The 12,583-nt window shown below is 38.1% G+C and overlaps 3 protein-coding genes across 11 annotated transcripts in view; 2 read left to right on the top strand and 1 right to left on the bottom strand.

Annotated features, from left to right (window-relative positions):
• The window catches only part of LOC127836879 (uncharacterized), a 339,553-nt gene that overhangs the window by 35,305 nt on the left and 291,665 nt on the right, over positions 1-12,583 (top strand). The gene's annotated exons all lie outside the window — the stretch shown is intronic.
• LOC127836852 (probable serine/threonine-protein kinase tsuA) overlaps positions 1-12,583 on the top strand; it is a 404,515-nt gene that overhangs the window by 187,726 nt on the left and 204,206 nt on the right. The gene's annotated exons all lie outside the window — the stretch shown is intronic.
• Positions 1-12,583, bottom strand: part of LOC127836850 (endoplasmic reticulum transmembrane helix translocase-like) — a 55,146-nt gene that overhangs the window by 23,946 nt on the left and 18,617 nt on the right. For both annotated transcript variants that reach the window (XR_008028951.1, XM_052363472.1), the window contains exons 8-14: positions 10,113-10,295; positions 9,158-9,295; positions 5,462-5,582; positions 4,702-4,853; positions 2,746-2,921; positions 1,131-1,241; positions 598-723 (exon numbers count right to left, since the gene is read on the bottom strand). Coding sequence is in view for 1 of the 2 variants with exons in the window: in XM_052363472.1 (XP_052219432.1) it covers positions 598-723; positions 1,131-1,241; positions 2,746-2,921; positions 4,702-4,853; positions 5,462-5,582; positions 9,158-9,295; positions 10,113-10,295 (1,007 nt within the window). In the remaining variant the exon portion in view is untranslated. The remainder of the gene's footprint in view (positions 1-597; positions 724-1,130; positions 1,242-2,745; positions 2,922-4,701; positions 4,854-5,461; positions 5,583-9,157; positions 9,296-10,112; positions 10,296-12,583) is intronic.

Genomic DNA, 12,583 nt, shown 5'->3' with positions numbered 1-12,583 from the left:
GTCTCATCAGGATCCAAACTGTTTGCTATTGTGATAATATTCTTTGAAAAAAATCGAAGAAAATGCTAATTTTAGAAATTCAGCAGACGACATTTTAGCAGATGACAAATTTCCCAGCATGCAAAGGGTTAACAGGACTTGATGGATGAGCGTAGTTTTGTCTCAAATTAGGGAAAACACTTTCCACCTTTACTGGATTTTTTGCGTATAAAAGACTTCCTTTAAACTCAACATTCTGTACAAGAGGAAAGTTTAGTCCCTATTCAGCCTGTGAATACTGCACAGGCTAAACTGGTACAACTCTAAACGCACATGTATTAACCCTTTACCACTTAGATACGTATTTTAACACATTTGTATTCCCATAAAAAAATAAATTAATTTAAGATCTTTCTGACTCGATTCGAGTTTTAAAGGCTTAATTTCCAACCCTTAGATACTGATGAGCAGCAAACAGCATAAAACCTGAACAGACTGCGAGTTACTCACAGGCTGTTCTGGTTTAATGCTGTTTGCACATAGCCATTTTACTTGGTTTCTGAGTGGGAAAGGGTTTAGTCCAACTTATCAAGAACATGGCCAAGTATTTTAACTCACATGGTGCGAAGCATTCTGTATTTCACGGATGACTGACTTGGAGTCGGCCTTGAGTGGACAGGAGATGACTACAAAACCACAAAAGTCGAGGTCTCTCTCCACGTCATCTCTGGTCATTATCTTCAGCTGTACAGACAGACAGGGTTATAAATAGAACAGACTGGTCTATTAATTTAAAAACAGGGTTATTAATAGAACAGAAAGGTTCATAAATAGAACAGACAGGCAAGATTATTAACACTTTACCACTTAGGTACGTATTTTGACGCATTTGTAGTCCTTTAGAAAGTTTAACTTAATTAATAACCTTTCTTACAATATTCAAGTTTTAAAGGCTTCGTTTCTAAGCCTTAGATACTGATAAGCAGCAAACAGCATAAAACCTGAGCAGACTGCGAGTTTGCACATATCTATTTTCAATTTGCTTCTGAGTGGAAAGAGGTTATTAAAAAGGTAGAGGTTATTAATACCAAGGCTGCTGTATTCAGCAACCTAGTCTTGACTACATATATGAACAAAGCAAATCAACTTACATCTTGATGTGACAGCTTTCCAAGATGCCTGTGACCAAGGGCCAGCACTCTTGCTCCACGGCGAGCCATCTCAAGGAAGACACGATCATAGTCAGCTGGGACTGACTTCAGCTGGAATGGAACAACTTGGCCAATTTATTTTCAAGATAATATGCTGACCAAGATTAAGTCATAACCCTTTCCCACTCAGAGGCAAAGTGAAAATGGCTATGTGCAAACAGCATAAAACCAGAATAGTAACCGGAGTCTGTTCAGGTTGTAGTGCTGTTTGCTGCTCATCCGTCTCTAAGTGTTTGAAATGAAGACTTTGAAACTTAAATCTAGTAAGAAAGGTCCTTTATTAAATCTAACTTTCTACAAACTACAAATGTGTCAAAAAACGTATCCAAGTGGTAAAGGGTTAAATATGACTTCTGAAAACAAGGTTTCCGTCACATTTGACACCGTGACTTAGTTTTTGGAAAAACAGTTTTTCTAGGATTTGACTTTGTGACCTAGTTTTTGAATGCATTTGAGCCATTTTAACCCTTTGCATGCTGGGAAATTAGTCGTCTGCTAAAATGTTGTCTGCTAAATTTCTAAAATAAGCATTTTCTTCAATTTTTTTCCCAAGAATACCATCAAAATAGCAAACAGTTTGGATCCTGATGAGAGGCCACGTTCTGTGGCGTCTCATCTGGATCCAAACTGTTTGCACAGGCCTTCAAAATTCGGTTCCCGCACTGAAAGAGTTAAAACTAGATATTGTCAAGATAAACATTCTGACCAAGTTTTGTCAGGACCAGATGAAAAAGCAGGCTCATCAGGGATGGCACTTTCCACAAAAACTTGATTTTTGCTAAGAAGTTTTCTTGAAACCAAAAATATCATAAAAGCGGAAAGTGTTGTCCCTGATAAGCCTGTGCGGACTGCAAGTCTACTATGAGACAGACTTTACGCACATGCATTAAACCTCCTTTTCACCATGCATGGCCCATATAGATTTTAGAGTAGATTCCATCTAAAACACTGGGTTATCCCATGTACTGACATAGATCACTTCCTTCTCAAGTAAGCTAAAAATATGTACATGTGTATGTATTGTCTACTTATGTTGAATTTAAACTGCATACACGCATTTAACTAATCACTATATTAGTGCAATAGAAAACATAGCTGTTTCAAACTTCCCTATTTCAATTTTTTTTTAAGGTCCTAATAACTTTCAAATATCAGCATTCAACTTTAAAATTTAACTTAAAATTGATCTAAATAATGTGACTTTTGAAAATGCAAGGAAATGGCCACACCGTCACATTATTTAGTGCCAAACTAACTATATTCTTGATGGTTATCCATTAATTTTTGGATGAAAAATGGATCTAAAATGTTTCCTTTTAAAATGAAAGAAAATAGCACCAAAGTCAGAATTCTAAGTGCAAAAACCAGATTTTATTCTACCATTTCCCACATGAACCAACAGATCAAATTAAAACATAAAGGCTTAAGAAATTTCTGAAAATTTGAGTTGGCTACAACTTTTTGTTTATATAGCTCCCATGAAACAAAAAAACATTCTACATTTAAAGGTAAATTTGGCTAAAGGAAATTTAGAGCCTGGGGGAATCCTGCTTACCATGGTCTTGATGGTTTCTGGTGCCCCTTTAACTGTCGCGATGTACTCTGTTTCCATGGAGCCTGGAGGGGTGTGGCCCGCAATGACCGACATACGCTTGAGGGCGCTGGCAAAGTGGAACCGATGGAAGATCTTCAGACCGTGCATCTTCTTACGCTGAGAGACCACTGTCTCTCCTGAAAAATTAAAACAACAAGAGCTGTGTTAATGAAACACAATGCCCCCTACTGCGCCGCTTTGAAGCCATATATTTGATCCTGAAAAATTAAAACAACAAGAGCTGTGTTAATGAAACACAATGCCCCCTACTTCGCCACTTTGAAGCCATATATTTGACCTTGAAGGATGACCTTGACCTTTCACCACTCAAAATGTGCAGCTCGATGAGATACACATGCATGCCAAATATTGAGTTGCTATCTTCAATATTGCAAAATTTGACCTTTGACCTTAAAGGATGACCTTGACCTTCAATTCACCACTTAAAATGTGCAGCTCGAGGAGATACACGTGCATGCCAAATATCAAGTTGCTATCTTCAATATTGAAAAAGTTACGGCCAATGTGAAAGTTTTCAGACGGACAGATGCCATATATCTGACCTTTGACCTCAAAGGATGACCTTCACCTTCACCTTTCACCACTCAAAATGTTCAGCACCATGAGATACACATGCATGCCAAATATCAAGTTGCTCTCTTCAATATTGAAAAAGTTATGGCCATTAAAGTGTTCGGACGGACTGACTGCCTGAATGACGGACAGTTCAACTGCTATATGCCACCCTACTGGGACTGACAGACTGAATGACGGACAGTTCAACTGCTATATGCCACCCTACTGGGACTGACTGACTAAATGACGGATTGCTATATGCCTAACTGCTATATGCCACTCTACCGGGGACATAATAATGAGCCACACTCTTGGTAAACGGGGCTTAATGCATTTGCGTAAAGTGTTGTCCCAGATTACCCTGTGCAGACTGGGTCAACACTTTTTTGCTTTTATGGTATTTTTAATTAAAAGGAAATTTCTTCTTGGCAAAAATTGAGTTAAGGTGGAAAGTGTCGTCCCTGATCAGCCTGTGCAGACAAAATGGTCAAATATGTGATCATACTTAACGCAAATGCATTAAGCCTGGATTTTACCCACAGCAAAACTCAAATATACTTTTCTTCTCAAATATCTTATATAACAGTTTCTTATCTTGGAATAAGTACTCTTAGACTAAACATGGCACAATATCAAGACAAGTTGTATACATCCCAACCAAATGCAACAAGAAAATTGGTTGCATTGATATCCGCTGACGCAAATTCCAAAATTTTGTGACAGACAGAATGACGGACGGAATGATGGATGGATAGACAACATAAAATCTATATCCCTCCGCATTTGACAGGGATAATAAGGAAACTACTTGACTTAGAACTAAATACACACAGGACTCCAATATTAAGCATTCTCGTTTGTAAATGATTTGAGACCAAACTCGGTTAAAGAATTAAAAGTCAAAGGGTCTAGCCAATCAATTTTGTTGCATGAGCACTCAAAGGCACAAAGGATTCTTCACTGGTGGACTTATATGTAAAATTCACCTTATAATTTTAGACAATTCTCTATTACCTATATAAAGCTTCAAGTGTTCTTCTGAATTTCTCTCATACGTCTACCTTCAGTAAGTGAGAACTGACATTGTAGGTTAGCAAGGGGACTAGAGCCCACATAAGTAACGAAAACATGACAGTATTGCCTTAAATGTTGTTGTGCCTCAATCTGAAAAACAGGACCTAATGCACAGGCTAATAAGAGACCAAACTTTCTGCTTTAATTGAATTTTTCATCTTCTAAATATATGTCAGATGTAAGTATTGTCCCTAATTAGCCTGTGCATGTTGCATTAAGACTTATTTCCCACAGCAAGGCTAAATCTGAACATCATAATTTCTTCACCTTTAGTGAGTGAGAACTCTACAGCGTGTAGTGTAGCCTTCTCCAGTGGGTCTCCTACCAGCTCCTCATCCAGCTGTACCAGGGCATGGCAGGTGGCCAGCACGTGGATCGTCTCCACAGGGCAATCCAGTGCACTCTGGACCTCGCTACCTCTGGATATATGAAGCAGGTCACATTGGAAACAGGGAGTGGGTTACCATGGAAACAGGGAGTGGGTTACCATGGAAACAGGCAGTGGGTTACCATGGGAAATAGGGAGTGGTTTACCATGGAAACAGGGAGTGGTTTACCTTGGAAACAGGAAGTGGTGTACCATGAAAACAGGCTATGGGTTACCATGGAAACAGGCAGTGGGTTACCATGAAAACAGGCTGTGGGTTACCATGGAAATTGAAAGTGGGTTACCATGGAAACAGGCAGTGGGTTCCATGAAAAAAGGCAGAGGTTTAACCATAGAAAAAGGGAGTGACTTACCATGGAAACAGGCATTGGGTTACCATGGTAACAGGGAGTGGATTATCATGGAAACAGGGAGTGGGTTATCATAGAAACAGGGAGTGGGTTACCATGGAAACAGGCAGTGGATTACCATGAAAACATGGTGTGTTTACAATGAAAACAGGAAGTGAGATACCATAGAAACAGGAAATAGGCAAACATGGAAACTGGCAGTGGGTCTACAAACTGTCACAAAATAATACCTCTATACAGCCTTGTTAGCAACATTCATGGGAAACAAAGGTTGTCTGCTGTCACTTACTTGAGCCCAGTGACTCCCTCCACCACCAGGTTGTCCGCTGTCAGTGTGCCCGTCTTGTCAAAGCAGCAGATGTCGATCTTCCCCGCAAACGGTATACGGAATGGCTCTGTGCAGTAAACGTCTGTAATAAAAACACAAGAGCTGTGCTCTGAAAAATGAATGTGTGTTAAGTGTCAGCCAATATTAGCCTGTGCAGACTACACTTAACACCTAAACTCTTTTGCTAAGAGACTTTCTTTATACAAAAAATACAATAAACACAGAAAGTGTCATCCCTGATAAGACTGTGCAGACTGCACAGGCAAAGCTGGTACGATACTTTACGCACATGCATTAAAAACCCCTTTTCATAGAGCATGGCCCATATACAAACCGTAACAATTTACAAGCCTCAATGTCTTATATTACAAAGAAAGAAAAATGTACCAGCCAGCTTTAAATTTCACCTGCCATAATTATTAATGTTCACCCAGAAAGGAAAATGGGCTTGGCAAAGTAAATTCACAAAGTGCATTTTAACATGTGGTTGATTCAACTAAGGACAAACAAGGGGAAAAAAGACTTAAATTTAAGCACATTTGATTTAGTTTGGGGAAAAAAATATTGGGGGAAATATTAAATAATAATAACAACTATCAAAATGCATACATACTGTATTGTTATTGTTGTGTCATTGATGTATTTAACTGAGTTAAATTAAAATATTTAAAATATTTACCTTTTAATAAATTTCATGTAAATTATATGCGTATACAGTAAAGTGTACTGAGTGACAAACATAATAAAGCAGAATATGCAAATGAATATAATTATACATACATAAACTTATTTATAAATTAAACCATGCATGTCTTTTTCCTGTTTCCAGCACTAATCTTGTTGAAACAGATTAGGTGATTAGACTGATTTCTCATGTACAATGTGTTGTTTGTATCTTAAACGTATTCTCTATTGTTGAAGAACACATGCTTTTCATGAATCCATAAAAAATATGATGTCCATCGCTACTTGCCATTTATCGCAAATAATTTTACTTTGTCTCTGTTGTCCACCATCTCTGAATAATGATGTATGCACTATTTGTAAAATCATATATGCCAAATTACAGTCTTATGTCGTTCTGCGACAACTCCAGATGCTCTGTTCACTTCAGGAATCATTCTTGGAATTACAGATGTTGTCTTGAAAGACATTGAGGGTAGTTACGAAAAATGATCTGAAATCAGAGATTTTGTTTTGCCCTATTAGGAAAAGTACCACTGCCAAATTAATTGGAAAAAGTAAGCGCGAAAAACCCTGAAATTGGGAAAATTTGCGTTGAAAATTCTTCAGATTTGTAATTATTGGTATTTTAAATTGCTTGATAAAAATTCAAATTCAATTTAAATATTTATTAACTTTCTTGAAATGTTCAGTATCAGTGTTAATTTTATTTGTTCACTTGCAGATATTGCACTTTTGGAAGGTAATTTAGGAAATTTTCCTTTCTTTTGATAATTTTTCTTACAGCAACCGTAAAGTACCTTTACGAGTACATGTACTTATAAAGAAAGAAACAAGAGATGTGTTTGCCAGAAACACAATGCCCCCTACAGCGCTGCTTTGATTTTTTAAAATTTATTAATTTTTTTACCTTTGACCTTGAAGGATGACTCTGACCTTTCACCACTCAAAATGTGCAGCTCCATAAGATACGCATGCATGCTAAATATCAAGTTGCTATCTTCAATATTGCAAAAGTTATGGGCAATGTTAAAGTTTTAGGAAGGACCGATGGACAGACCGACTGACAGACAGCTCAAATGCTATATGCCATCCTACAAGGGGCATAAAAAAACACTGAATTATGTCAGGAAATATCCGGAACCAGTGACCACAAAATAATATTGTTATGAAAACTGTACGAGGAATTTAATCTTTGCAAGCAAAAATTACCAGATAGTAAGTCTGGCAATATGTCATAACGCTAATAGCTTTTTGAATTTTGTCGTAATCTTTTGTCGTGTCTGCATATATCCAAAAGTTCAATGCAGTTGTGTAATCAATGAATGTGTTAACATACTTGAAGGAAGTGGGGGGGGGGGGGGGGGCAGTGAACTCTTTTAACAGCTAGAGACAACTCTATGGGTAGCTCAGGGGGGACAACTTAATACCAGGGATCATATTTTTTGTCGGTTTCGTCGGTCTAAGACCGATTTGTGTCACGAAAGACCAATTGAAAATCCCAGTCGGTCTGATTCTGTTTGCTTAAATTCCCATGTCATGAAATCGATTACACAGTGCACATGCTAACACACCCTTATTACATTCTTATCACGATTAGGTGTGATAAACCATTTGCTGCAGTCGCTAAGCCGGTCAGGACCAGTTTATTGCAGTCAGCCGACTAGTATCAGAGTATGACCCCAAGCAGCGAAGATTTGCGCGGTTGTGTATTGTTCATGCGCGAATAACCCCGGGGAATAACCCTGTGTCAAAATCAATCAATACTTTTCACTGGCTTATACCTAGCACACTAATCGGTCCGTAATGTGTACTCGTCCACGATAAAATCGTTGACAGTTACTTCGGAGATGAAAACCCCGATGTTATCCTCGTGGAAATTGTGCATTTCATGCATGAAACAGTAAACTTTCATATAAACAAAGAAGAAAATTGGATATTCTGCAATAATTGTAGGTGGACCTTATACACTGAAAGCACGCGCTGTAACTAAAAAAAACATGCTGATACATTTTCAACCAGCGTAATTATCCGGCTATAAATGAATGAAAGTCGCGGATCTGATCAACAGAACAGCCGAAAGTTATTTTTATGGGCGAAACTTCACATAAAATAGTACAGCAAAAAATAATATGAACTGTATAAATCTTTATTAAAAATCATGTTAGAATCGAAATAATTCGTGTACTTTAATGTTTGTTGTTGAATAACCCACAACCAGAAGTTTAGATGAGTGGTTTCAAATCACTCATGCGATTTAATCCCTCTTGCATCTTAACTATCGGCTGTGGGTTATTAGAAAAAACAAACTTTTACGTACACGAATAATTTCTTAACTATTTGCTTTTGTTATTGTCAGTTGCAAACCTACGCACATACATTTGTTTGGTTCAGTGCATGTTTGTAAGCTATTTTCGAGTCGACAATGATTTAAAACATCGGTATAGACTTACACAGATTAATAATATTGACTACAATAACAACATTGAAATAGCAAATGATAGAACCAATTGAGAAAACTTGTATGTTCCATTTAAAAAAATGCCTTAGGGATTTTAACTTGTACATTTACTATACCACCTTTATGAATGGCAAAATCAATGGTATATATTTTAAAGTAATTTGTCATGATATCAGATGTAAATTTTCGGATAATTTTTTCCCATTCAAATCCACACCGATTAATGTTGCGGGAAAATATGATCCCTGCTTTATACTTACATAGTATTGTCAGTGCTAGTAAACTTGTGTTGACAGCTAGGGACAACTCTATGGGTAACTCAGGGGGGACAACTTTATACTTACATAGTTTTGTCAGTGCCAGTAAACTCGTGTTGACAGCTAGGGACAACTCTATGGGTAACTCAGGGGGGACAACTTTATACTTACATAGTTTTGTGAGTGCCAGTAAACTCGTGTTGACAGCTAGGGACAACTCTATGGGTAATTCAGGGGGGACAACTTTATACTTACATAGTTTTGTGAGTGCCAGTAAACTCGTGTTGACAGCTAGGGACAACTCTATGGGTAACTCAGGGGGGACAACTGATGTCAGGATGAGGGTGCACTCCAGGAAGAGTTTGTATCTGTTCCTGTCTGGATCCTCAGTACCTGTAACCATGGAAACAAAACATTTTATCAATAAATTGATTAATTTACCACAGAGATGGCCAAATTATATTATTTCACTTAACAATTACCAATTATCTATCAAGTACATTTCCCTGCTTCTGACACAAATGCTGTACCATTTAGGACGATAAAACAATCATGTTACAGAAATTTGAAGTTGAAAAATGATGCATAAAATTAACCACTTAAACATACGATTAAACTAAAAAATAAAGTTTGAATGTTGTGTGCCGAAAAACAGACTTTGTTGGACAAGTTTGCGTTTATAGACAGATATGCTTGGAAGAGCCTCAGTGTCTGTTACCGTGGAAACAAAACATTTGATCAATTAATTTATAATTTTCCACTGAAATCTCAAAATTTTATTGTTTTACTTATCTATTATGAAATAAATGTCCTTCTACATAAGGTAAATACCATATGGGAGGATAAATAAAGTAAAAAAGTTTGAATGTTGTATGCAGGAAAATAAGTGAATGTTGCCCGACAAGTTTGCGATTATGGATTGTCAGATGTTCATGTTGATAATCCCCAAATATGAATCAGAATTTATCTCCCTTGGTGAATCTGTAATTATCCCTCTTGGTGAATCCAACATGACCACCCAAGGTAAAACAAGAATTATCCCCCTTTGTGAATTCAGAATTATTCCCCTGGTGAAACAAGAATTATCCCCCTTTGTGAATTCAGAATTATTCCCCTGGTGAAACAAGAATTATCCCCCTTTGTGACTCCAGATTTATCCCCAATGGTAACTCTGGGATTATTATCTTTACTTCCTTAAATCATTGCCTACCCTTGATCCAAACATATCCAGCTGCGATAATTGCGAAGATGAGCAGGAAGAGTATGAAAAAGAACGTCTCCACGTTGTTAGCCGTGACACGCTTGACACCAAACAGGATTGTACGGAGTAGCTTCCCTTGATTTGTGTTGAAACTGTGACGGAGGACGTAAGCGATGCAGCCGTTGTCAGTAGCTGGAAGAAGCAGTCAATTCATACGTGCATTTGAACCTCACTCTAAGAAAACGGGGAAAAATGCTTGAATCATCTCGTTTATCAGGGTGGACACTTTCAGGCTTAAAAGGATTGTCACTAGGAAGAATGCTTGTGTCATCTCATATATCAGGGTGGACACTTTCAGGCTTAAAAGGATTGTGTCATCTCGTATATCAGGGTGGACATTTTCAGGCTTAAAAGGATTGTCACTAAGAAGAATGCTTGTGTCATCTCATATATCAGGGTGGACACTTTCAGGCTTAAAAGGATTGTGTCATCTCGTATATCAGGGTGGACACTTTCAGGCTTAAAAGGATTGTCACTAGGAAGAATGCTTGTGTCATCTCATATATCAGGGTGGACACTTTCAGGCTTAAAAGGATTGTGTCATCTCGTATATCAGGGTGGACACTTTCAGGCTTAAAAGGATTGTGTCATCTCATATATCAGGGTGGACACTTTCAGGTTTAAAAGGATTGTGTCATCTCGTATATCAGGGTGGACACTTTCAGGTTTAAAAGGATTGTGTCATCTCATATATCAGGGTGGACACTTTCAGGTTTAAAAGGATTGTCACTAAGAAGAATGCTTGTGTCATCTCGTGTATCAGGGTGGACACTTTCAGGCTTAAAAGGATTGTGTAATCTCGTATATCAGGGTGGACACTTTCAGGCTTAAAAGGATTGTCACTAAGAAGAATGCTTCTGTCATCTCGTATATCAGGGTGGACACTTTCAGGCTTGTGTCATCTCATATATCAGGGTGGACATTTTCAGGCTTAAAAGGATTGTCACTAAGAAGAATGCTTCTGTCATCTCATATATCAGGGTGGACACTTTCAGGCTTGTGTCATCTCATATATCAGGGTGGACATTTTCAGGCTTAAAAGGATTGTGTCATCTCATATATCAGGGTGGACATTTTCAGGCTTAAAAGGCTTGTGTCATCTCATATATCAGGGTGGACATTTTCAGGCTTAAAAGGATTGTCACTAAGAAGAATGCTTGTGTCATCTCATATATCAGGGTGGACACTTTCAGACTTAAAAGGATTGTCACTAAGAAGAATGATTGTGTCATCTCGTATATCAGGGTGGACACTTTCAGACTTAAAAGGATTGTCACTAAGAAGAATGCTTGTGTCATCTCGTATATCAGGGTGGACACTTTCAGACTTAAAAGGATTGTCACTAAGAAGAATGCTTGTGTCATCTCGTATATCAGGGTGGACACTTTCAGACTTAAAAGGATTGTCACTAAGAAGAATGCTTGTGTCATCTCGTATATCAGGGTGGACACTTTCAGACTTAAAAGGATTGTCACTAAGAAGAATGCTTGTGTCATCTCGTATATCAGGGTGGACACTTTCAGGCTTAAAAGGATTGTCACTAAGAAGAATGCTTGTGTCATCTCATATATCAGGGTGGACACTTTCAGGCTTGTGTCATCTCGTATATCAGGGTGGACACTTTCAGACTTAAAAGGATTGTCACTAAGAAGAATGATTGTGTCATCTCGTATATCAGGGTGGACACTTTCAGACTTAAAAGGATTGTCACTAAGAAGAATGCTTGTGTCATCTCGTATATCAGGGTGGACACTTTCAGACTTAAAAGGATTGTCACTAAGAAGAATGCTTGTGTCATCTCGTATATCAGGGTGGACACTTTCAGACTTAAAAGGATTGTCACTAAGAAGAATGCTTGTGTCATCTCGTATATCAGGGTGGACACTTTCAGGCTTAAAAGGATTGTCACTAAGAAGAATGCTTGTGTCATCTCGTATATCAGGGTGGACACTTTCAGGCTTGTGTCATCTCATATATCAGGGTGGACACTTTCAGGCTTAAAAGGATTGTCACTAAGAAGAATGCTTGTGTCATCTCATATATCAGGGTGGACACTTTCAGGCTTGTGTCATCTCGTATATCAGGGTGGACACTTTCAGGCTTAAAAGGATTGTCACTAAGAAGAATGCTTGTGTCATCTCATATATCAGGGTGGACACTTTCAGGCTTAAAAGGATTGTGTCATCTCGTATATCAGGGTGGACACTTTCAGGCTTGTGTCATCTCATATATCAGGGTGGACACTTTCAGGCTTAAAAGGATTGTCACTAGGAAGAATGCTTGTGTCATCTCATATATCAGGGTGGACACTTTCAGGCTTAAAAGGATTGTGTCATCTCGTATATCAGGGTGGACACTTTCAGGCTTAAAAGGATTGTGTCATCTCATATATCAGGGTGGACACTTTCAGGCTTGTGTCA

This window comes from Dreissena polymorpha, chromosome 7 (genome assembly GCF_020536995.1).
Source record: "Dreissena polymorpha isolate Duluth1 chromosome 7, UMN_Dpol_1.0, whole genome shotgun sequence".
In the NCBI taxonomy this organism is placed as follows: Eukaryota; Metazoa; Mollusca; class Bivalvia; order Myida; family Dreissenidae; genus Dreissena; species Dreissena polymorpha.
The sequence above is the reverse complement of the archived record's forward strand: the minus strand, read 5'-3'. Positions and strand labels throughout refer to the sequence as shown.